The sequence below is a fragment of the Lonchura striata genome, chromosome 24, assembly GCF_046129695.1.
Source record: "Lonchura striata isolate bLonStr1 chromosome 24, bLonStr1.mat, whole genome shotgun sequence".
Lineage (NCBI taxonomy): Eukaryota > Metazoa > Chordata > Aves > Passeriformes > Estrildidae > Lonchura > Lonchura striata.
In genome coordinates, this window is record NC_134626.1 from 3,860,753 (window position 1) to 3,886,640 (window position 25,888).

Genomic DNA, 25,888 nt, shown 5'->3' on the forward strand with positions numbered 1-25,888 from the left:
TAGAGCACGCATGGTACAGTCACACAGGTCCAGTTACAGCTCACACACGTACAGCACGCATGGTACAGTCACACAGGTCCGCTTACAGCACACACAGCTACAGCACACATGGTACAAGTCACACAGGTCCGGTTACAGCTCACACATGTACAGCACGCATGGTACAATCACACAGGTCCGCTTACAGCTCACATACATACAGCACGCATGGTACAGTCACACAGGTCCAGTTACAGCTCACACACGTACAGCACGCATGGTACAGTCACACAGGTCCGGTTACAGCTCACACACGTACAGCACGCATGGTACAGTCACACAGGTCCGGTTACAGCTCACACACATACAGCACACATGGTACAATCACACAGGTCCGGTTACAGCTCACACACATACAGCACGCATGGTACAGTCACACAGGTCTGGTTACAGCTCACACATGTACAGCACGCATGGTACAGTCACACAGGTCTGGTTACAGCTCACATACATACAGCACACATGGTACAATCACACAGGTCCGGTTACAGCTCACACACATACAGCACACATGGTACAAGTCACACAAGCATGGCTCACACAGGTCCAGATACAGCTCTCACACATACAGCACACATGGTACAAGTCACACAGGTCCAGTTACAGCCCACACATGTGCAGCACTCACACATACAGCATACACTTGTTCAGGTCACACAGGTACAGCACTCACAGGCACCCACAGGTGCTGTAGAACCACAGCCTCACCCCACTCTGTATCCATTTCCATTGTAGCAGGTGGAAATACAGATGTACCCTCCAGACTGGCTAAAGTAATTTATTAAAGATGTGCAATAAAAATAATTTACATTCAACACAAGTGACTCCTTTTCTTGATAAAATCTTCCAGATTTCAATATGTGATTTGCTCATCCAGCACTTAGGAACATGCAATCACTATAAACTGCTCTCTTGGGCTGTGGAACACCAAGAGGTCTTTTGGGATGAGATCCAACTCCTGCACACATGGACAGGGGCTGCTCTGGAATAATCTCTGCAGTGACACATGGAAACACCTCAGCTGACACTCAGGCACAGTTCAAATGGACAGAGATCACACAGAAACCAGCCCTGAGCTCAGGACCACACTCTTTCCTTGCTTTCCTACTGAGGCCCCACTGTTGCCAAATCCAGGTTCCAGTCCAGCACTTTAAATACCTTCTTCCACTGCCCAGACCTGCACCTGTGCAATGGATTTTATCTGGAATATTTTGCTCCAGACTTGGTGCCACAGCACCAGACCTTGTGGTGTTTTTCAGTCTAGTGTTTATCTTGCCACTGCGGCAAACCCAGGTTGTTAATTAAGGAGCAACCCCAGTAAATCCACCTTTACACATAACACTGGTGGTATTACTGTACTCCAAAAAAGGGTCCTTTCATGTTCTAAAAAATTGCTATTTTATCACCACTTAGTTTTTTCTTATTGTACCACAGAGCAGTTTTCATCCTTACACTTCTGAGCAAGATCAATGGCTATTTTGAGATATTTATTATTTATTCAGCATACAGAATCAGGCTCTCAAATAGGAACCTATGTCAAGAGAAAATAAAAATACCTATATATATGTTCCTAATGTGTGTGTAAATATTGAGTTACGTATTTAGAAGAGTTAGAGAAATTTATACAAAGAATTTTGAAATCCAAGCACACTGATCTACCTGGAAAATCCAGAAGCTGGTAGGCAGGCTGCAGGCAAACTAGAAAAACTGTATTACAAAATCAGCTCTATATACAAAACAACACCATAAAGTCACTCCATGGGAGCAAAACCCCCAAATTTCCCCTCATATTATCATTACCACTCATTCCCCTGCCCGTGGTACCAATTCCACACTGGAAAGCAACAGCTGGAATGTTACAGGTAGAGATGTGAGAATGGCTGCTTTGGTACAAAGCTTCATGCCTTGGGTCTCAATAGACTTTTGTCTCTCTGAAGCTGTTCAAGACACGTGCTCCAGTCTGTGGCTGGTTATTTTAATCAATATCTAACTACAGGAGCTCAGTATTTGAGCTGAAAGTGCACTAAAGCAGGCAAAAAGCTCTAAATTTACTAATTCAACCTCTTCAGGGCCCAACCAAGATTATTTTTTCATTTCAAACTAAACCCTCCAAGTCTGTATTCCCAAGAAAAGGGCCATTTCTTGGGGATACAGACTTGGAGGGTTTAGTTTAACCCTCCTGCCAAGTGGGCTCCTAAGGCACTTGGTGCACAGTGAGAGAGGCCACAATGTCCTGCCACCTCCTGCACAGTGGCACAACACAGGAAAACATCCAGACAACTCTCTGGCTTTTCCATTTGGTGCAAATTCCTGGGGTTGAGCAGTGCTTTGGGTACAGCTCTGCTGCCTTTAGAACCCTAAATCTGACACACACACAAGGTCAGGCTTCCTCCACGTGTGGTTCCTGCTCCTCAAGCACCTCAGGGAACCCAGGGAAGAGGTTTCTCTCCCTTGACATAATTAATGTCTTTGAACACACTAAATTACAGACATGGGATTGGAAAGGAGAGCACAGTTATCTGTCAGAATAATGTTTTTTGTCCCAGAACATTCGGTATTTCCAACATGAGCATTCCTAACAAAGCAAAGCCCAGTGCTGCAGTGACAGCAACGCCATGGGGATCACACCAGGCACTGCTCAAGGCTAAAAACAACCACCACAAAAGATGATACAAGTTGCCCACAATTTTTAAATAGCTCTGAACAGCCATGTGCCCAGTTATTCAGACAAAGGAAGAAATACTTGTCCTGTCATCGCTTTGAGTATGTTTTGCCAGTGCTTTTATTTGGGCTCCCTCGAGTTCTGATCTTGCTTCCTTCTGGAGGAGGTTGAACCCTTACTCCTGAAGGACCTGGTCTCCTTAAATAGTGGCCAGCTACTTTGGCTGCAAAGAGAAAAACAAAGATCATTATTGCAAGCACATCAAGTCCCAGGAGTGAATTTGATTCCCAAGATCTGTTAAGTCTGAATGACTGAAGCAACCAGCAGCTGGCAGGCAGAGCCTCAGCATGCTCCACACCAGCAGTGGTCAGACTGAATGGTCAGGGCTCCTTTCCTACCTCTAGGAAACAGCTCTGGAATCAGAGCTTATCCAGGCAGGATTTGCTTCTGTTTCCAAATTCTAAGCAGCAACAAACTAACAACTCCCCGGCATCTTATTAGCCAGTACAAACAGCAAAGCTGAGGATGGACTGACAGGACTGTGGATCCAGTTTAACACCAGAAAGTGCTGAGTTTAACCCCTATGATTCACTTAATTCAGCTGGAATGGGCAATTCCACAGCTCTTTCCAGGAACATGGAATAGTGACATGAGCAGAGCACAGCTGAGAGCAAGTGAACTCTGAACATGCAGCTGACTAAAAAACTCCAAAGAGCCTGATGGAGGAAAGGTTTAAATGTTACTGGACAAAAGTTCTGGTGTTGCAGGTAGTTTGTTTAACTTCTGTTTTCTAGAAATAAAAGGATTTTCCATGTTCTTCATAAAGGTAATTGTTGAAAAAAACAACCACCTGACATCATCAATATCTCTTTGATGGTGAAAAAGCTGCACAATGATAACTCTGTCTGCTAACTGAGTCTGGACTGGAAAGGAAAAGCAGTGCACAGCACTCACTGTTCAGTTCACCCTGTAATTAGGATCAGATTAGCAACCTTTGACAGGACACTGAAAGCTAAATCAGGCTCTGGTTCCCTGTGTCAGCGTTCAGGAACTTTCCAGAACACTGTTCAGCTGATTGTTCTATTCACAGTCATCCTGTTCTGCAGAAAAAAATCCCTGAAGTGATCAACTTATTAAATCTGCCAGTTTTCCCCACCAGCTGAGCTCACGTCCTCCTTTGAACATGGCTGTTATTGCATGATTTTGGGAATTTGTTCCCCAAGCACAAGAACTATCACTTAGCTCAACTAAATGCAAACCACGAGTTGCACAGACCCAGCTCTTGGGGATATAACACTTTCCTTAAGCAAAGACAACACATTAAAAAGTATAAATGTTATTATTTATATACTATTAAGACATTAACTGATGCCTTACCAGGCTGCAGCAGAATGGTTTTGTTCAGGGGGAACATCCTCCGCTGGTTCATTTTGCAGCCATCTCCATTCATGAGGTGAAATCTCCAGGCCTGAAGTCAATTACAAAGCAATGACAGCACAACTCCAGCAAAATTAGCTAATGTCACATGGGCAAAATAATTGTGTACAGACTTTGTATAAACAGCACTTTTATCTGCTTTTTCAAAAGCACCTTGCTATGAAACAGAAGTTAGTATCTCCATTATTTTAATATATCTTGAAAGGCCCATCATATTAAAACAACTCATAACAATATTGCCCAATGTGAAGGGTTGCCTCACCTCTTCTCCAGGAGGAAAGTTCTCATGGCACAAAGGACAGTGGTTTGCCACATTTTCTGGTTTGGCAGCTGAAATTGTTTGAAAAAGAATATAATTGCAAAGAGAGGCTAATTTCAGACACAAGAAGAACCTCATAGCAAGTAGCATAAAACTACCTCATGTCTAACCCAGTTTCTGCCCCGTTACCATTAACTGGTCCCAAAGAAGTCCTGTGTTTAATCATCCTCAACAAAACAAGATCAAAAGGAATCTCAGAACCCAGAATCGCATGGATTGGAAGGAACCTTAAAGATCATCCCACTCCCATCACTCCAGGCCCTTCTAAAGCCCTTCAGCTCCCACTGGAAGGCCACAGTTTGGTTACTCCAAAGCCTCTTCTTCTCTTGGCAATCCCAATTCTCTTGGCTTTCCCCACAGCAGAGCTGACCCATCCTTCTGACCAACCTGGTGCCTCCTCTGAACTTACTCCAGCAGGGCCATGTCCCCTCTGTGCTGGGATAGTGCTCAATCTACAGGGACATGGAAGAGACTTTCCAGTCTTCTCACTCACCCTCCCATTCACAGAGCCCAAGCACCAGAAAACTCAGGCACTTTTCCCAAATCTTTCCCCTCCTGAGGATTTACTTACATCCCTAAGTCTGAAACACAAGCAGCCTGACTTGCCAAAGATCCCTGGTGTTTGAAAGTCTGAACCTGTGGTGTTCCACCTTCCTGTCTGGAGCTACTCACGATTGCAAAGCCTGCTCTTTATGTGTCTGGGCAGCTCGTCCTTGGGCACGGCCTCTCTGCAGCGTGGGCACCTCCCAAAGCTGTCCCTTTTGTCACAGTCAGACAGCAGGTGCTCCGTCAGGCTGGAGATCTCCAGCATCTGCAACACAGCCACAAGGTTTGTGCTGAGCAAACACGGATGGCATTCAGCACTTCAGCCTCACCTTCCCAAATGAGAAAAGGAAAATTCAATTTCAGTCCACTTATTAACTCATTTTCTCTTGCTGCTCTTTTCCAGAAGCACTACCCAAATCGCACGGGTGTGTTCAGAATTCACCTGTCCATGTGTTAAATATCCTGCAGTGCCTCTAAACCAGACTAACAACAATCCATGCCTCAGGAGCTCTGGGAAGTTCAGTCTGACCTGTTTGCAGTGCTCACATCGGGTTAACACGGGGCAGTGCTTCCAGTAATGTAGATCCAGCCCTTCCTCAGTGAAGGCCTCGTTCCTTTCACCACAAAAAATACACAGGCTGGGAAAAAAACACAAACATCAGCAACATCAGAGAGAAACAGATGAGCCCCATTCCTTCTGTTCCAAGCTGTTCTCAAACACACTCAATATCTTGAAGAGTTTCTTTTCCCTCTGTAATGCTGAGCTTAGGATGGGGCACGTACTGCCTTGTAATTTAGAATAAATACAACTATAGAACATTTTTTTCTTACAGAATGATTAATTCTACAGAAGTTCTGAGAGCATCTCATCAAAACTGGCTTTCCTGGCTCCAGAATTTCCAAGGGCTTCTTCTATGCCCTCCCCCTACAACACCCAGCCAAGGCCCACCATATTTTTCCCTTATTTCACACTGGAAGCTGAACATTAAACTGTGGCTACTTCTTATATCACAAGCAAATACTCAGGAAAAAAAAAAAAAAAAGTACAAAGTTACACTATCCAAGAACTTAAAAAAAAAAACACCTAGGATTGCCTGGTGCCAAATCTGTTAGAAGAGATTTTAGTCTTTATTGTTTCACTGCGGAAGGTATTAGCTTTGATCTACTGGAAAAATGTTATTACTGTTACAAGCTCACAGGTGACACCAAGGGCTTAAGGTGATTAGAGGCTCATCTCACTTACTTATCCAGGTAATTTGCAACAGAGGAAAGTTCCTTCTGAATCTTTGCTGCTGCAGTTTCATATACCTTATAACCTGTAAGGAGAGAACTATTAAACCAAGATCACAATTTAATTTGTGTACATTTCTTAACTTTATTTGAAACTACCTACCTTGATTCTGTGTCTTCTCAAAATCAGATTCTTTCTCCTATCAAACAAAGAAATTTAACTCAGAAATTTGCTTTCCAGAGAGAAAAGGAGCACACTATATTCTGATTTCTGTCTGGAATTTAAAATTTAGAAGCAGAGCCAATGAACTACAACATTTGTGCTTCTGGTTCTAGGGCAAATCCCTTGTATTAAGGTATTATATTATAAAGGTATTATTGTTATATTATAAATGTATTATATAACATATATTATAAAGATATTATATATTATTGCATAATAAAGCTATTATTGTTATATTATAATAAAGAATCCAAATTTTTCACTATGTTAGGAGAAACAACACCCCAGATTTTAAGCAGGACTGCTGAGGAGAAAAGTCACCCAGGGTATGTCTAGAGTTTCTAACTCTTTTTAATAAGACAACACCAATGCTCATTATCTATGTCCACAATATCCAAGGAGCAAAGGATTAAAACAACCTTGAACTGAAACATACTCACCTTTTCAGCTTCAACCTCTGCTTTTAACTCTAATTTCAGAGCTGCTGGGTGGCCTTTTAGAACTTTCTTTCCTTCCTTTGTCTGTTTCTCTGTTTCTGTTGCTGCTTTTTTCTGTGCCTGGCAGGAAATATTCTGTCAGTTCCAAAAGCTTTGGAACCATCCCTCATACACAAGAGACTGCAAAACACATCAGCACAGAACTCAAGGTCGATGCAGGACAGGAAATCTCCTGCTTGGTTAAGTGATGGGTGTGACACTGACACCTCCCTCTTCCCAAATTCCCTGCACTACCTGAAAGTAACACACAGCAAAACCTGTGGGCTTACTGTTCCCAAGGACTGACAGCAGAAAATAGCTTTTGTGCATTTTCCAAACTGCTTGTCCATCTCAGTATTCCTTGTTGGCCTAACTCCCAGGAGTGAGTACAGGGAATACACTCAGCTATCCACGCTAAGGAACATTAACCACACACCTGAAGTGAGACAGAGGTCCATGGGGGCGTCCTGTCTTTCCCCACAGGAGGAATAAACTCTATGGAATTGGGAATTGGGCTGGGGGAGAGAGTTCATGGCGTACGACACTCTGCTACCCATGCACTGTCCAACCCAGCCATGAAATCAGGACAGCACTCAGCCAAACGCCACGTCTGAAGTGGCCCTGTACGCCCTGCCTCTCATCACATACCCTCACTTCAGTTTCAGATTTGCCATCGATTTTGGCAAAGCCCTCAAAGAGAGTTTTGTAGCGCACGGTCCTGCGGGCGCCGGCGTCGTCCAGAGGGAGGAATTCCAGCACGGCTGCCCTGTGCTCCCTGTACATGGCAAAGATGATCCGCAGCACCACCTCCCGCACCTCGTGAGCCCTGTGCTCCAGAGCTCCCATGGCAAACTGGAAATAATGATAAAAAAATTTATTTCTCTCTTTCCTCACATTACTGATTTGTTAGTCCAAGACTCCATTGCAGCAGGAGAAATCTTCCTACAGGAGAAATCTTCTCTGAAGGAGAAATCTTCCTACAAGACAAGTTTTTGCAAGCACTTTTAAACTCATTGGTTCTTTTTTCCAGATATTAACATCTTGCTTCCTAGAATCCCAGAATGGTTTGGGTTGAAAGGGATCTTAAAGCTCATCTCATTCCACCCCATACCATGGGCAGGGACACTTCCTACTGGACCATGTTGCTCCAAGCTCTGTCCAACCTGGACTAAAATTACCAGCACTGTTGATCAGGGGAATATACCTCTCCAGGAATTCTCAAGCACGCAAAAAAGCCAGGCAAGCCCCCAGAAAACCATCAGCAAATCTTCCATGTGCTGTAACCTCTTACCTTCATGACATTGTTGATGGTAAACCCGGAGTTTTCAGTCCCCATGGCTCTCAAGAGAGATTCCACCAGCTCCACGTGACTCATCACCAGGTGTGTCGTAGCATTTGGTTTTAATGTTTTAATCAGGTGCACTGGAATAATCTGGAGAGGTTTTACTTCAGGGCACAGTGCCATTTCCTAGAAACACAGAGTCACTGAGCACACAGATGCTGGATAAGGACAATTACCTGTCTCTGCAAAGCAGAGTTTTCTCATCTCTGTAGGTCACTCGCAGCAAAGAACACAAGAGTCACACCTGCAGCAGCAGCAGGTACCCCCAGACTGCTCCAGGTGACCCTGATTTGGGGTTGGACAGGATGATCTCAAGAGCCCTTCCAACCCCAGCTATTCTGTGATACGTTGTGATAAGATTCTGTGATAAGCTCTAACACTTCACAGCAGCCAACCCTCGTCTCACAGTCCATTCTGATCAGGTGTTTCTCACCTATGAGCACCTATGAAGGGAAACACCCACCTGGATGAAGGTTGAAGCCAGAAGACGAAGACGGGATGAAGAGTCTCCTGTTCTGGAAAGCAAATGTGGCAGGGTTGTTTCCAGACAATGAGAAGTTTCTTGCTTTCCTAGTTTGTGTTTTGGTATATATTGGATAATGATCATTTTTAGAAGTTTCAGGGAAGCCTGAAAAACCTAAGTTAAAAAGGAAAAATGAAACACTGAGCAAAATTACCACAGAGCCCCATTTTCAGACAATACAGTAAGATCTGTTCTTAATGTGTAGCACCCTTAATGGAAGCCACTTCAGACAACTGTTTTGCAGAAAACCTGTTGCTAAAACATAGGTGAAAGGTTTAGAAATTGTTTCATAAAGAGTACCAAATAAATTCTTCTCATTTAAGATTTATTTGATGCCCAAGCATCCTTCAGCTCAGTGCAGTACTTTGAGCTGGAAATTAGAAGTTACTTTGTTGCTGTATTTCAGATTTAACAAGGAAAAAGGATCAACCTCACTGCACATTTACTGCATCAGCTCATGGCTTAGGCCAGGGCAGTTTTCTCCATCTGTTCAATGCCAGACATTGCCCAGTTATTTTGGGAGTTTTGAGGGGCTTTGTTTTGGTTTTGGATTTATTCAACAGTAACTTTATAAACTATTTGTTGAAAGTATCCTAACCCCATGGTTCTGCAATTTTGGCTGCCAGTTCTTCACTGGAGCATCAAAGTTATCCCAGCTTACTGAAGATACGGTGTCTTTGATGGCCTTCCTCACAAGGAAAACAGCAGCCCTCAGCATGTTCCTTAAATCCTCCTTTGGAGTGTCCACTGACACTTCCATCAGCTTCTTGTACACAGTCAGTAAAGCGTCTTCTCGATGTGACCACGTTCTGGAATACGCTCCTGACACCTGAGAACAGAACAATCTATCTCTTAAAAAGTCCCTACAGATATTTCAATACATATTTAATATTTTTATAGAGAACCAGCTTCAAAAGAATGTATGAACTGAAGCGTGAAGTCCCCAGGTGTTCCCCACAGGAATCTGGCTTTATTAAAAGCACACATTTTGAAATGAGATGAGTGAAATGGGATGAACAGGTCAGGCTCATGGAGCCCTTCCAGACACAGTGAGGGTTTCTCTCCCTGCAAAAAAGACAGTGGTAAGCTATGGGTGTTCTGGGTCCATACCCTAAAGCAGTCTGCTGGATCCTGTCTGTTTATCAGCACATCAAGGAATCCATCATCAAAGCTACAGATTGGTAGAAATGCTGTAAACAGGCATCCATAGAGCCAAAGGTCAAATTTTAAGCTCAGATTTCAAAATAGCAGCTCTGAACACATAAAAACCCTCTTAATACAGAGCACAATAACCCATGAGTTTGTTTTACTGGGTTTTAGGTTTGTTTTACTGGTTTTTACCAAAGTCTCTCCAAAAACTTCCACAACAGGGCTGGCTTCCTTCAGTGCCTTCTCCGTGAGTTGTTCAGGCTCCCCAGTATTGCCAGTCCTTGGAGCATCACCCACATCCTCTTCAGTCACCTCTGACTCAATGTAGGCAACAACCTCATCCACCTTCTTGCAGACAGCTGGGAGAGGTCTCTCATCATAAGGTAAAATTTCAACCTAGCAGAAAAGATAAAATTTGCTCTTCTGGAAATGACTCAGATGTGAAGTGGTTTTATCACTAATTGGATTCACCTCAGTGCAATTTTCTCACATCAAAGCAGCATCACACCCGTTAACCATGAGAATAACCACGTTACTTGGAAAGTTGGAGATCAGATTGTTTGCTCTGACAGGTTTCTGTAGTAAGAGAGGGACTACTACTCACATTTTCCTTGGGAAATGCTTCCTTGGAGGTTGTGGGCTGAATCTGAGGAGAAAGAGGGGACTGATAGGGAACAACAGACTCAGAAGAAGTGGGATCCACCAACTGCTCTTCCAGCACAGGCTCTGCCCTCAGGGGCTCTCCTTGGAGTGGGTCTGCAGGCTCAGGATGGGAGCTCTGGGGGCTCTCAGTGCCACTCACAGATTCCAAAGCCAACTCGGGTGGCTTTCGGATCTGAGAAAGGGAAGAAGAGTTTTACAGCAAGGCTAAAAATGTGCTGAAATCAGTCAGTACAGCTACAACTCTGTCAACGGGCTTCTGGTGATTTTAAGTAAACATTGAACCTGGCTCACAGGTGTGTCATCATTCCCACTGGATGCAGCTTTATGAAACAGTCAGAAAATAATTCTGTGTGGGTGCATGTGTGGAGAGATTATAAAACTTCCTTTTCTGAGCACATTACATAACTGTATGGATATAAAAATATCACATGGATTCTGTATGGTTAGCCTTGATACCACCTTAAGCCTCCTCTACCCCTCCAAAATATGAGAATGTACCTTATCCATCTGCATCAGCTAGTCTTGAAATTATGCAAAACATTCAGGATTCTAATACCATTTTCTTGGGACCTCAACAGTTTGATGGGATTTATGGAGAATTAAGCATGTTCATGAAACACCACACTGAGAGTCTTAGGTTGGAGAAATCCACAATCCAAAGAGAAAACTGAAAAGCTTTAGTAAATCTCAGAATTTCCATTAACATGTGAATGAAGGTTGGTTGCTCTGCCATTTCTATTTAGAACACCCTCCTGAGTTTGGACTAACAGCACCCACCAGCAGCTGTGCATCCAGGAGATCGTGCAGCTCCAGCTGCTGGTACACCTTCAGCCTGTACTCATCCATCTGCTCCTTCTTTTTCTTAGCAAGGTCATAATCCTCCTTCTCTACCGCGTAACGCTTCTCTACCTCGTACCGGCCGAGTCGCTCGCCCACCTAGGATTGGTACAAATCATCTTGGAATCATTTTACTGAACATTTCCTGGAATCACTTTACGGAGCACTTCTTGGAATCACCCTACTCTACTTGTTTCATTGCTTTCAGCCAAATTACTCAATCAAACTATCTGATTTAAAAATTACTCTTTTGGGAAATATATCAAAAATCATTATGATGCCACACAAACAGCAAGGCCTTGATGGGCCACTGGAGCTCTGCCCCACTTCAGATGACAAAGATCATCCAAAAACACCTTCTGCAAGTCTGCAATGGCCTGTTTGAGCTTCTTGGCGTGGTCGTAGCACTCGAGATGCACAGCTTCCCTCTTCTTCTCATCCAGCCTCCGGATTATCTGAGCCACTTCTGGGTCCTGGTACATGTCAAAGGCCAAATCGTCCAGAGGTGAAATGGAGTCACATTTCCTGAAGGCACAAAATTAATAAAATAAACCACAATAAGGCAGGCTTCTCTTTTTAGTAGCAGGGAATTAGCAAGACACAGAGATAAACATCTAAGCAGAGGTTTTGCCAGGGTATATGCAAAGAACAAACTTACCCAAGGTAAGTTCCATCTAAGGCAGGGTCATCCAATTTAATTCCCAAGTAGTGATCTATCAGCTTCTCTCTGGAAGGCTTTGGAAGGGTGGGAAAAAATCAACCTTAATGAACATTCACCAACACCAGGTGTGTGCTCAAGACAGAATTCTGACTTGCCACAACCAGCATCAGCTCTGCAATATAGAGCACTTATGTTTTGGGGTATATTGAAGAAGAGAACCCGAAGACGCTGAAAGTGAAAATGTCCCAACTAATTATATTTTAATTTTTGTATTCCCATATTAGGCTCAACTTTCTTGCTTCAAGAGAACATTAAAAATAAACTAATGCAACACAGCTCTGCTTAAGAATTGGCACAAGAAAGGTTCATCCCATTACTCCAGGAACCTGTACTTGAAGAAATGGAGCATCAGTAAAAGGACAGGGATGCTTTGAACTTACACTGCTCATGGTGTCAATGTCATAGTCTGCTGGATCCCCAATGATGTTCACAGCTACCAGGGAAACCTGCAAAAATTCACAGAAAATGGAAATTTATAAGCTCATTCCTCTTTTCTTGGAACAAAAACCTGGGCCTGCGTCAGGAGGGTGATATGGAAGCAGAGAGAAGCGCTGAGTGCTAAATGTGCCTCCTGCTCCATTGAAAATGTACCACCAAATCCACAACCCCTTGTCTGAAACGAGTCCCAGCAGAACTGAGGCAGGTGTTTGTGTGCCTGCACCAAGGTGGCTGTGCAGCATCTTCACATAATGCCACAACAGGTCCAAAATATGCAGAGTGGCTTTGTGACCCCAAAGCTGTTCTCAGAGGGAGTTCCTTGTCCTCACCACAGACCCTGTTGTGTGAGCTAAACCTCAGCACAAACAAGAGTGACAGAATGTGCCCTTGACTCGTTTGTTCTAGATGAGATGCATCCACCTGATCCCAGCTCACTTCTAATCTGTTTTATTGCATTAAAAAAAACTAAAACAGAGGAGCTTTCAACCAACATTTTTTTCTTCTAAAAATCAAGGGAGCAAATTTCTGTGTACCGCTCTTTACTATGGAAGTGTCACCTACATTACCAGGTAAGGACTTCTAACTCACCTGCCCGTACAAGTTGTATTTGTTGACATAATTTCTATGGAAAATCAGCTTCAGGTACTGGCCAACTGCATCCATGTATACAGATTTCAACTCTCGAGCTCTGAAATCAGTCTTCTCATTGTCTGAGAGAGGGACATAACTGGGAAGAAAAATGTAACACATGAGTAGAGGATACATCCAAACACACAGGTGGATTTCTGATCCTCAGGTTTAAAACTCTCTCATAACTGAAACAACTGTGAAAGCTCCATGATAACCTCACAACTGAAATAACTGTGTGCTGTCACTTGGCAAGGCAATTCACCTGCATTTCTAGCTTTGTCACAGATCTACTCAAGTTCGGGATCTCTCAGCTGCTCACACAGCATGACCACATCACACACAGCCCACAGTATTATTTTTCCCCTGAAGCTTTTCTAATTAAGACAATAAACTGATTCAGAACTTTCCGTCTCACCCGAGTCTCTGAAACCTCTCTGACTGATACGGAGCAAAATATTCAGGCAGGCTTTCACTGATGTAGAACTCAATTTTGCTCGCAATCATGTACTGGTGAGCAAGCAGCTGCAGCTTCCGGACCCGACACCTCTCCACCAGCTGCAGGGTGATTTCTTGGGGGTACTGACAGAGCCTGAAAGAGACACAGTTTCTGAATTCAATCATCATTCTAAAGTGGACTTCACTTTCAACTTGAGCAACATTTAATTATGGAGCTTTCAAGTTGTTAATTGTAAGCCATTATTATAAATATTGTAAGAATAGAGTGGAAACACTTTTCCCTTCCCTTTACTGCGTGCATATCTTCAGGTGCCCCACACGTCTAGAATATGTGCTGAGTCAAATGGATTTTACATACTAAATTTTTCATACTAGCTTGCAAACTCCTAGACTGCCAAGAACAAAAACAGTTATCATTTTCCTTTTCCAGGACTCTATTTAAATACAATGCAGTGCCTTTGAGTGTTAATCAATGTACTTTTTTTCCCCCAGAATGAGGGTTCCATGGGATTAAAGTAACTTTTTTTTGCTTTATCAGTTTGGTTTGGGATACTGTAAACTGTTTTGACCATGCACAGCACATCTGCCAGTCGTTTTAAACTTGGTGCTTCAGAAATTCAGTGCTCCAAGACCATCCCCTCACAGTACCTGGGCGAGCGCCACCCGTTCACTGTCGGTGCATGAACCATCAGCTCCCGGGCACTGAACCCGTCCTCATGTCCCGATGAACTGACCACCGTGAAACCAATCTTGTGTGGCATCCTGGGCAGATGAGCTGGTCACAGCCACGGCCTTCAAGCTTCAACTCATCCCTGGAAGGGTGACAAAAACCCACTGAGGCACTACAGCTGAAGTCAGTCCTGAGGTCAGTAGAGTCAGTAGATGATGAGTGCAAATATATATTCCCTTTAATAACTGTTCTTTTGGTGTGGGCTTGATTAGCGCTGAGCAAACCGAGGATTTAGATCACTTTAGATCAATCTACCAATAAATTAAACCCTCTAATCCAAGATGGACCTTGAAACTATGAGCTCCAAATGCACACAGGAGCAACCTGTACCAAACCTGTAGCTGCTCCACGCTCTGCGCGTTGGAGTCAGACGAACAAAAAGCAAAGCACAGTTTAGCCTCTTTGGGAAAGCCACACAACCCACCGCGGCTCCTGCTGGGAGCACCGGGAGCAGCGCTGCGCACCCCGGGCCGCGGTGCGGCACCGACACCGGCCCGTCCCTCCCTCCCCTCGCCGGCCCTACCCCGCCGGGGCGCAGGCCCGCACGGGTCACGGCCGCACCGTTCCGGGGGGAAAGCCAGGCGGGGCGGCGGACAAAGCACGCGGGGGGCTCGGCGGGATCCGGGGGATGCCCGGGGCGGAGGGAGAGCGGGGCGCGGGGAAGCGCCGGGCCCGGCCCGGCCCCACCTGGCTCAGCGCGGCCCCGGCGCCGCTCTCATGGCAACGCGGCCCCGCCGCGCAGGCGCCGCTGCCACGCGGCCGCGGGGCGCATGCGCGGGGCGGCACCGGCCCCGACCCACACACCGACACCGGCCCCGACACCGGGTTATACACGGACACCGACCCACACACCGGCACTGGCACCGACACCGGGTCATACACCGACACCGACCCACACACCGACACCGGCCCCGACACCGGGTCATACACCGACACCGACCCACACACCGGCACCGGCCCCGACACCGGGTCATACACCGACACCGACCCACACACCGGCACCGGCCCCGACACCGGGTCATACACCGACACCGACCCACACACCGGCACCGGCCCCGACACCGGGTCATACACCGACACCGACCCACACACCGACACCGGCCCCGACACCGGGTCATACACCGACACCGACCCACACACCGGCACCGGCCCCGACACCGGGTCATACACCGACACCGACCCACACACCGGCACCGGCACCGGGTCATACACCGACACCGGCCCGGCCATGGCGGAGCCGCTGCGGCCCTTCCGCCTGCGCGGGTGCGGCGGCCCGCAGAAGTTCGGGGTGGCGGCCGGGAGCCTGCGCGCCTTGCTGAGGAAGGGCTGCCGGCTGCTGCAGGTGCGGACCGGACCGGGCCGGGGGCTGCCGGAGGGACGGGGCCATACCGGGCTGGGGTGCTGCGTACAGATGCTGGACGGCACCGGAGCTACCGGGTCCCGCCCGCCGCTCAGCCGCCCGTGGGGCAGCTTCCCTTGGCAGGCAGCCGCCTGTGCCTCTACGAGGACGGCACGGAGCTGACCGAGAGCTACTTCCGAGCGCTGCCGCCGCAGACGGAGCTGGTGCTGCTGGGCCCCGGGGAGAGCTGGCGGGGCTGTGAGTGCGGGGCCGGGCGGGGGGCGCGGGGGCAGCGCCGGCCCCGGGGGCTCAGCCGGTGCCGCCTCACCTGCCCCAGGTGCCAGCGACATCGAGCGGCTCCTGGCCGCGTTCTGCAGCCAGCAGGGCGCTGTGGTGGAGGCTGCGCGGAGGCTGCTGACGGACGAGCGGGCTCCCCGCAGGCAGAAGCTGCTGGCGGATCTCATCCACAACCTGAGCGAAAACATCCTGGCCGAGGACAAGGAAGACGACAAGAAATGGTTTGAAGGTGCGTTTGTTGCCGTAGGAAGACTCACAGGTCTTGCTCTGCTCTGAAAAGTCACTTCTGTCAGTTTTGTTTGTAAAGCAGAGTTTGGGAGCTCTTCTGGCTGGTGGGACCGGGGACTTGGTCAGAGCTTTAGTTATCCCCTCCATTGGAACGTGTCTTTAGGTTTCTTTAAAGTACATGCACATTTACTATCAGATAACGTTTTTTAAAAATGGTGTTCCCTATTGCTTTAATAGATAATTCTGAAATGCATTTCCCCCATTAATATAAGTCCGCACTTAGGATGTTTTAATGATTTGCTAATAGTGTATGGATAACTTGCACACCTCTGCCAGCTAACGATACTTTACGTTCTCTTTACACTCTGCAAGTCTCCCTTCCTATTCCCAAGCCATTACTGCAGCTCTTCCCCAACAATTCTGTTTTCTTTTCACAATCTCTTTGTGTTCCAAAAATACAAAGTAACAAGAAACATATAACAATACCAGCTACTTCTCCCTCAGCAGATGCTCCACAGCATCCTTTTAAGTGCTTAAGAGCAGGGTAGTCCTGAACCAGTAAAATAAAAATGGGAAATTAAAAAACCTGTGCAACCTGAGTTAGTGGAAAGCTGGCATGAACTCCCAGCTGTGCAGGAGCTGTGCTGAGGTACAAAATAATCTCGTTCCCTCCAGGGCTGGAGTCTCGGTTCAAGAACAAATCCAGCTACCTGCGGCATAGCTGTGAGAACAGAATGCGGGGCTACATGAGAGAGGTAAAAGTTTCTGTTGAAGTAACTTTTGTCAAGCTATAACAGTAATTCTGTGGCTGCAGGAATATAAAGTACTTCTACAGTGTGACATTGTGATTGTAGAAAAGAGCCTCAGGCTGCCACAGAAACCGAGGAGTAATTGCTGGGTTTCCCCCCTCTAGGTTAGTGGTTTTATTTCAAACGTTCATCCTGCAGCACGAGATGCCTACAGAGGGATAATCGACCTGATGGCAGATAAACTGAAATCTGTGAAGTACAACGGGTGCTACTTTGACAGAAGGGAGGAGGAGGAGGCAGCACGCCTGTGCACAGCAGAGGGGTGGTTCTCCTGTCAGGTACCTGCAGCCTTCCTGAAGAATCATGGCTGGGTTTGGGTGGGAAGGGACCTCAAAGCTCATCTCATTCCACCCATGCCACGGGCAGGGACACCTTCCACTAGACCAGTTTGCTCCCAGCCCCATCCAACCTGGCCTTGGGCACTTCACGGGATCCAGGGGCAGCCACAGCTTCTCTGGGCAACCTGTGCCAGGGCTCCCCACCCTCACAGGAAACGGTTTCTTCTGTATACCTGACTTAAACTTCCCCTTTTTTCAGTTTGATCCGATTCCCCCCTCAACATAAGAGGAAGGAAACAGCTTCCTGGGTGCAGTGTCAGGCTGGGGGGGATGTGGGGTGCAGGATCTCTCTGGTTCACTCACATGTGGCAGGACCACGCTGGGGTGACAAGTGTGACACCTTTCACAGGGACCTTTTGATAGAGATGACTGCCCGTGTAAGCATTCCATCAACCCCTACAGCAACAGGGAAAGCAGGATCCTCTTCAGCACCTGGAATCTCGATCATGTGTATGTACAAAATGTTAATTCAGACCTACCTGCTTTGTGGCCTTCAGCTTCAGAAAGGTTCAGCCTTAGTCCCTTCCCCCTGCTGTGCAGTCAGCTCTGCTGTGAATATGTGGTGAGAAAAGGTGCTGGGATGCTGCAGCTGCTGTGAGAACAAAACCCTGAAGAGAAATGAAATGCTACCTCTCATTAGCTGCTTTGCTTCTCAGCAAATTTTCTGTGTATGGAAGCAAACCCCTCCTCACTGCACTATCCATGTGAATTCTCCTCTCCAGCAAAACCCCCTCTGAACCATTTCAAATGTTGGTGTGAAGCAAACAAGATTTACTAAACTAATTTCCTTGGGGGAAAAAAATCATATGCCTAGTTATGGAGAAAGAATTCCAGTTCTGCCTGGCTCTGAAAGGAAGATGGAGGCTTGATTATTCTGAAAAATCTCCTGATGGCAATATTGTCTTCTCTTTTGTGTCTCCAAGAATTGAGAAGAAACGTGCTGTTGTCCCAGAACTGGCAGAAGCTGTCAAAACACGAGACGGGAGAGAAGTGAACTGGGAATACTTCTATCAGCTGCTGTTTACCCTGGATAATTTAAAACTCGTACATATTGCTTGCCATAAGAAAACCAATCATAACCTCAGCTGTGACAAAACCAGAATTTACAGAAAGAGGAAGCAAACCCATGAGATTTCCTAGTGCTGTGTCTGGAAGGGACCTGCTGCTTTTCTCAATCATGTCAGTCTGTTGTTTTTAAATAGCTCCAATTTCTTGAATAAGAACAATTTGAGAATCCCTGGCACAGGACTAGCTGGGTAACCCAAGCAGAGCCTCACAAAGCACACTCCAATATCCCATTTAATTATCCTCTCCTGCCTTCCCATTCCTTACAAGCTTCCCTCAGCTCAAATCAAGTGTGATAAAGGTACAAAATGAGTTGGAGGCTGACTCTGATTCTACCCTGTCATCTTTGGCCAGCATTGGCCCAAAACTCACAGTACACAGAAATGAAACTTGAACAAAACATTTTTTCTACTAATCAACCTGCAGGGGCTCACAGACTCCTATTTCTCTGGAGCTTAAGCCAAACAAAGAAGGATTTAGGATCATGTTTTATCTGTGCCTTTTGCAGGTAGCTGCAGGAATGTCAAAGGTTCAGCAACAGAGCTGCCACCTCCCTGTGCCAAACTTCTGCCCTCATCCCCACCTGTCCCTTTGCCATTGCTTCAGACAGACATCTCCTAGAAAGAAGAGCAAGGCCATGGCATTTTTTTTTTTTTGCTTTTTCCACCTTTGTTTGCCATCTTCTCTGCTGATTTCCCTCTCCTTTCTAACACTTTCTGCTTCCAGCTTGAGTTTGCTTGACACACCACCAGTAAGGACAGCTATAATGATCATGTTTACAGTAATGTTTACTTACTGCCTTGGAGAATATTGTTTTGGTAAAACATTTCCTACCTCAGGAAACAAATCAGGAATAGTTCAATTTTTTTACTTGAATTTTTTGTTTTTAATACCAGCTGATAGCAACTAAACTTTTGGGATTGTCAATGTAAATTGTGTGAACATTTTAAATAAAAAAAAATGCCCCCAGATCTGTGTGTGTGTGTGTGAGTACATGAAGGTGCACGAGACATTAATCAGGTGTGATAGAGCATGAAGGGAAATGTGTTTATGAACTGAGCACCAGCTACTTACTGCTCTGTAAATAACTAGGAAAAGCTCTATTTTCCCTCATATTGTTGATCCTGGACCGGTTAGTCCACATGAAATGATATTTCTGCCTGAGCCCAAATTTACTGGGTCTTGGAAGCTTTGCTACAATAGGGTATTGATTTACTTTAAACAACAAACTTGGTCCCCTCCCAAACACTGCAATCTGAAAAGCAAGGATATGGAGATGCATTTTTAACACGGGATTTCTAATTCCACTGCATGCAATTCTTCCAGCTTCCCTTCCTGCACTGTTTGACACTGGGGAGGGCAACAATGGTAGGATTCTGGTGACAAACCCAGTGTCACCTGTGTGGCACGTGTCCCCCAAACTGAAAATGCATTTTGCAAGTGAAATGAATGTCTGTGTGTGAAACGGTGTTTGCTAGAAAGAGCCAGCAGCAAACACAGCACTGAAGGAATGCTGGGAGGAGCTGCTGCAACACAGAGCTGGGCTGGAACTATGAATATGCAATTTAAAAATCTGGATTTTTCCGTGTTACAGAATTAGAGTGAAAAGGAGCCAAGAAATATCTTTGACAGAAACAATGCATCAGCTGGAGTGGAAATGGGAATGCATTACCATGCCATGCATATGCAATTTGTTTGCCTTACAACTTTTGAATGTTTAACAAGCTCTAGCTGTAGAAATTAATATTTATTTAAACCATCTGCTGATAATATTTTCTCTCCATTTTTAGAAACATAGAAGGAGCTATAACAATAAATATCTAGAAGCTTATTGCATAATCACACTTTCAAAGAAATATTCCCACAAACACTGGGTGAATTAACAGTTCCTGGAATTGGCTTAGGTTGCCCCCTTTTTTTTTCTTTAACATGCAGAGGTGGCTGCCTCACAGCCTTAGCAATCTTCCTCTGTCCATCAAATCCAAGGGATGGTATTCGTTGTGTATCACCACCAAAGCATTTCTTTCCAAAATCCCTGCTGAAAACCAGTTGGAAATCAACAAAGGACAACACTTAAGAGCAGTAGGTGGAGGGAGGAGGCAGCATCACAGGGTGGGTGTTTGGGGAGCTGACATGCAATGCAAACGTGCTGAACTCGCAGAGATGAGCACACTGAATCCATTCTGACATCCTGCATTTCATTTTGCCAGCAGAACTGCATTTTAGAGGTTTAATTGGTCCTGGGTTAGGTGTAAACAACCCACACAAGGAAGACCCTTGACCTTCTTTATACTGGGAGTTAGTTTGCTCTCCTTTATTACCTGGATGCCACAGACATTGCAGAATTAAAAGAAAAAGAACCTTGCTCCAGCATCCTTTCCTTGACTATTTGGAAAAAAAAAAAAGGAGTGAAATCAAATACTTCCTCAAGAGGCTGAAATTTACAAAAAAGCCATAAGAACTTCTATATTCCCTGGGTTTTGGTTTTTTTTTTTTTTTTTCTGAAATATCAGTGCTAAAGTGATAAATTATACTTTATTTTCAAATAACTGAAAATTCAGTATTTTCCCCAGATAATCAGTGGAATACTGTATCTACCAATTCCAGCTAAACAAACTCTCCCAGTTGTCTCCCTGAGAAAAGGCAAACAGACACCTCATGTTACCGACACAGCCATTGCCATGTGGTCAGAAAGAGAAAGAAGAACCGTTTAATTTGTTTGCAGTTTGTTGTTAGACATCATCCTCCTCCTCATCTTCATCATCTTCTTTTGCAATGAAATGGAGCTTCCTGGCTTCTCGCCTGCTCCTCGTCACGCTCGGGAGCACAACTGCCGGGAGATGCTGGAGGGAAAAGATCAAATCAAGGAAAGTTTGTGGAGGCAGAACTCCTACCTCCACCAGCTCCCATCCTCCCTCAGCTAACACAGGAACCAACCCTCAGCTTGGGAGCAGTGGCACGAAGCTAAAGCTGTGGGGCTCTGGGGTGAATCTGCCCAAACCAGATGCATGGGCAGAATCAGGGCTGGCATTCCTTCCACTGGTGTGAGGAGGATTGGCACAGGGTGAAGGGCTCCCTAAGCAAATCCTCACTGCTCCCTAAATACCACAAGAAACACCTAAAAGATGGTAACATTACTTGCACTAAAGTTATGCTTTTTAAACGGATTCAAATGTAAAGCTCTGGCTCTTGGGTCAGTTAAAAAGCTGAGATAGACAGAAACCAGTTTTCATTCCAAACAATCCCAATGCAGCAGGGCTGGAACTGAGTGATTTCTAGGATCCTTCCAACACAAGCTGTTCTATGATTCTGTTAAGAACCAAAGAATAGCAAAAATCTATTTTGTCTCCACAATGTCATTATCAGTAAAACTACCTATCACATGGAATTGGAATAAAAAGCCTAAATAAGAAGGATTTTACACCTGAAATTAATTTAGCTGGGCGATTAATTTCATTTCTGATGGAGAGTTTTACCTGGGGTACAGGGCCCAACAATACCTGTCAAATTCACCAAGAGTTTTGAGGCAAATTTTAAGCAGACCAGGCCTAGAGTCTAAAGCAGGAACAGACTCATCATCTCACCAGTTCAACATCTCCGAAGAAGCGGTGCACTGGCATGGGCTGGTTGCTGTCCTCATCCGAGAGGCCGCTGCTGTGCTCCAGGAACATCTGCCTCCGCGGGTGATCTGCGTCCTCCGAGGTGGCCCCGTCAAAGCTCCCACAGCTGCTCTCCTCTTCGCTGAACACATGATAGTGGTGCAGATATCCACTCAGTTTTAATGGAGCACCGCTGGAATTCACAGCGTGTGGCCCCAGAGAAACACCATGCTCCTTCTCCTGCTTCCCTTCATCAGTCTCTGGAATGCTTTCATCTTTTTCCTGTTGGATTATACTGCTATCTCTTGGATCTTCTGAACCTCCATCCCCATCAGACGCTTTAGGTGTTTCCCCCAGTGCAGCAAGGTTTCCACTTTCACACGTGAATACCTCTAGTTCTGATTTTAGAACGCTTTCTTCATATTTCATCCTCTTTGCAGGTTGTCCTTCAGCAGCTTCATGTGATGAACACTGTTAGAAAAAAAGGACAAGATTGTAAAGCTCACTTGAAATAAAGAAGAATAAAATCACCTCATCTCTTTAGTTGCAAAGCTGGCTTTGGAACAGAAGGGCTCCATCACACAAGTGGCATTTTGATCCAAACCTTCTAAGAAAAGTAATTAGTAGAAAGTGCATGTGAAGAGAGAGAAGCAGACAGCTTACATAACCCACAATGTACAGTCCTGCAAGAGAAAAACACTTTTCTCAGAGAATAAACTAGCACCATAAGAGGTCAATCACCATATTCTTATTTTCTTAAGGATGATGCTAATGGAATTACTACGCCAGGCCTGTCATCACCCGGTACGACAGCGGCTAAATCTGCTCTGTATTTCTGCACTGGCACAAACAACGTCGTGGGAGGAGCGAGAACGGCAATAAATTTACCTCAATTCTGATAATTCCCACCTGATGATGCTCAGATTGCAGCTGTTAATAATCACCTGCGATCCCCCCGGGGCCGCGAGGCCTTTCCCTCACACACCATCCCACCCGGCCCCGTCCCTCCTACCGGGCTCGCCGTGTCGGCTGTTTCCCCCGCGGGCTGTGCGGGGTCGGCTGCCGGGGCCGCCTCCGCGGAGCGCCGGGCCCGGTGCCGGTGCCGTGGCCGTGGCCGTGGCCGGACCGGGCGAGCGGGGCCGGCGGTGTCCGAGCGGCTCCGGCCCCGCGCCGCGCCGCCCGCCGCCATCTTGGGCCGCGCGCGGGCCCGCGCTCGCCATCTTGTGGAGCTCCGGTCAGGAGCCCCGCGGCGGGCGCGGGATGCGGGCACCGACAAAGGGCTTTGGGCACCGGCAAAGGGCTCCGGGCACCGACAAAGGGCTCCGGGCACCGACAAAGGGCATTGGGCTAAGGGCTCCGGGCAAAGGGCAGCCTCATGCCAGGCAGTGAGGACTGGGAGCCTACGGCCCTCGCACACCATAGCCCCTCGCACACTGTAGCCCCTCGCACACCATAGCCCCTTACACACCATGGCCCCTCACACACCATAGCCCCTTACACACCATAGCCCCTCACACACTGCGGCCCTTCACACGCCACAGCCCCTTACACACCATAGCCCCTCACACGCCGCAGCCCCTCACACGCCGCAGCCTCTCACACGCTGCAGCCCCTCACACGCTGCAGCCCCTTACACACCATGGCCTCTCACACACCATAGCCCCTTACACACCATGGCCCCTCACACGCCGCAGCCCCTCACACACCATAGCCCCTTACACACCATGGCCTCTCACACACCATAGCCCCTTACACACCATGGCCCCTCACACACTGCAGCCCCTCACACGCCGCAGCCCCTAGCTTGGACCACAGACAGCATTGCCTTAACAGAAACTTTGGCAAAGTGAGGACAAAGCAGCTCGTCACAGGTCATACAATGGGGCGGGTTGGAAGCAAACTTGAAGATCACTCAGTCCCACCCATTGCCATGGCCAGGGACACCTTCCACTAGCCCAAGCTGCTCCAAGACCCATCCAACCTGGCCTTGAGCACTTCCAGGGATCCAGGGACAGCCACAGCTTCTCTGGGCAGCTTGTGCTGAGACCGCCCCAGCCTGGCAGCCAAGAATTTCTTACCAATATCCAATCTAAACCTACTCTCTATTAGTTTAAACCCATTCCTCCTTGTCCTGCCGCTACATGCTTTGGTAAATAGTCTTGTTTCTTCTTTCCTATAAGTTCCCTTCAAGTATTGGAAGGCTGCAATTACAGTTTCTGAAGGGAGCTTGCTGACCTCCCTCCCAGCTGCTGCTTGGGGAAAAACCCACCCCATCCTGCCTGGGAGCTATGTAGCTTATAAACATTTGAAATCGTTTGCTTCCCATTGTGTCTCGCTCTGGAGCAGCACTCGCTCCCATTCAAGACGTGGTGGAAGAGTTATTATTCAGATGTGCTTCTCTCTGCTTTCCACAGCCCTCAGGGAACAAATTATGTCAGTAACTCAAATCCCTCTTTAACTTCAAGGACTCTGAGGGTAGCAGATGAATTTCTGTGTAGTAAAGCACCCAGATTTAAGTACGTAATTATCCTGTCTGATGTTCCTGGGGAGGTGCTGAGGGGAGCGGCGGCAGGTACCGGTGCCCTGACGGCCACGTCCCCACGATGGGGCCCACGGGCTCCATCCATCACATTAAACACAGCTCCTTCTCCAGTTAATTCAGTGCTTTGGGGATGCTGTGGGGATTTTTATAATTCTGTCCATCTGAGGGCACAGGAGCTTGTTTCTTTATAGCAGCCTTTAATGTTCTTGCTCATTGCAGAGCTGTCCCACGAGTCTCAGTGGTACCTGTGCTCCTCCATCCAACTTGGCTGATTAAATGCTTGTCCGTTCAGCCTGGCCTTAAAAAACAGAAGCGACAATTTAAATCGCAGAAATAAGTAGCAAGGCTGTACCTATGGGGATATTCAAGAAATATATTTTTTCTCAAAAGTATAAAATCCCCCCATTAAACCATGCAGGTTTGGAGACTCACCTGCACGTCGTGGTGCAATTTCCCTCAGTGCTCAGGGTCCGTCTATTCTTTGTTCTCTGGGTGACATAATTCATATTCTTCTCCAAAACCTTCTCGACTTGCTCCACTCTCTCACAGTGTTGTTGCTTGCAGCCATGGAATACAGATGATTGTTTTTATTAGGCAGTGAAAACTTATACTATCTTGTAAACAGCCACAGACTAAAACTGGCTGAAAAGCAGCATTTCTGCAGCTGGAAAACGTGGTTCTTGTTTTAATTTCCACAACAAACTGAAAATAGTAAGGAAAAATTAATTCTAATCAATACTTTTCACAACACCGTGCATTCCTCGGGTTTTATGCTGCTTTGCAAAGCTGATGTGACTGAGCACTGAGAAGGGGGTGGCAAAGCCCTGAGCAGTCCTGTGTCCTTCGGTGACCTGATGTGGGGTGAGGTACACAGCTACAAGTGCATGAGGATCCATGGGGTGGCCTTGGACACAGGGTGCAAGGGACACCGCAGATTAGATGGAGCTGTGATGGCAGGGCTCCATCCAGAGCTCTCATGTCACACTCACCCTATTCCCCACTTTAACTACATTATTTTGGGGGCAGGTAGTGACAATTTCACAGCTTCAGATGTTGCTGCATATTCTGAAATATGGCCAAGATAAAAACTGTCACACAGTGCAGGAAGCACCCAGGAGAGACTGTGGATCCCTCTGAGATCCATCCCCTTCTCAGCAGCAGTGACTCCCAAGTGACTTGAAAGGCAACAGGGGAGACTGCCAACAGCCAACAGCCCTCTGAGAGAATCAGAGCAGCACGAGCTATTTACA

At 46.6% G+C, this 25,888-nt stretch overlaps 3 protein-coding genes across 7 annotated transcripts; 1 reads left to right on the plus strand and 2 right to left on the minus strand.

Moving 5' to 3' along the window:
• Positions 1–801: 801 nt before the first annotated feature.
• CEP104 (centrosomal protein 104) lies at positions 802–15,166 on the minus strand. Of its 3 annotated transcripts, none has more exons than XM_021534266.2 (22): positions 15,109–15,166; positions 14,340–14,503; positions 13,651–13,824; positions 13,194–13,332; positions 12,548–12,613; positions 12,105–12,181; positions 11,803–11,971; positions 11,387–11,545; positions 10,551–10,781; positions 10,139–10,342; positions 9,459–9,626; positions 8,738–8,911; positions 8,224–8,400; positions 7,581–7,784; positions 6,897–7,013; positions 6,397–6,433; positions 6,247–6,319; positions 5,533–5,641; positions 5,130–5,268; positions 4,401–4,468; positions 4,079–4,169; positions 802–2,924 (listed from the first exon to the last, which is right to left on the minus strand). In XM_021534266.2, the coding sequence occupies exons 2-22, from the start codon at positions 14,450–14,452 to the stop codon at positions 2,791–2,793; spliced, it is 2,823 nt and encodes a 940-aa protein (XP_021389941.2). In that variant the 5' UTR covers positions 14,453–14,503; positions 15,109–15,166; the 3' UTR covers positions 802–2,790. The 3 variants fall into 3 exon arrangements, with proteins under 3 accessions (XP_021389941.2, XP_021389943.2, XP_021389944.2); XM_021534268.2 differs by lacking the exon at positions 15,109–15,166 and adding an exon at positions 14,983–15,072; XM_021534269.2 differs by lacking the exon at positions 15,109–15,166 and adding an exon at positions 14,945–15,046.
• Positions 15,158–19,466, plus strand: DFFB (DNA fragmentation factor subunit beta). The gene is made up of 7 exons (XM_021534272.2): positions 15,158–15,763; positions 15,892–16,018; positions 16,098–16,286; positions 16,961–17,040; positions 17,199–17,372; positions 17,782–17,882; positions 18,356–19,466. The coding sequence occupies exons 1-7, from the start codon at positions 15,650–15,652 to the stop codon at positions 18,570–18,572; spliced, it is 1,002 nt and encodes a 333-aa protein (XP_021389947.1). The 5' UTR covers positions 15,158–15,649; the 3' UTR covers positions 18,573–19,466.
• A 759-nt stretch (positions 19,467–20,225) lies between these two features.
• Positions 20,226–23,214, minus strand: C24H1orf174 (chromosome 24 C1orf174 homolog). 3 transcript variants are annotated; one of them, XM_031506591.2, is made up of 3 exons: positions 23,109–23,214; positions 22,082–22,567; positions 20,226–21,340 (listed from the first exon to the last, which is right to left on the minus strand). In XM_031506591.2, the coding sequence occupies exons 2-3, from the start codon at positions 22,523–22,525 to the stop codon at positions 21,230–21,232; spliced, it is 555 nt and encodes a 184-aa protein (XP_031362451.2). In that variant the 5' UTR covers positions 22,526–22,567; positions 23,109–23,214; the 3' UTR covers positions 20,226–21,229. The 3 variants fall into 3 exon arrangements, with proteins under 3 accessions (XP_031362451.2, XP_077644267.1, XP_077644266.1); XM_077788141.1 differs by lacking the exon at positions 23,109–23,214 and adding an exon at positions 22,985–23,082; XM_077788140.1 differs by lacking the exon at positions 23,109–23,214 and adding an exon at positions 22,838–22,963.
• Between the last annotated feature and the right edge of the window lie 2,674 nt (positions 23,215–25,888).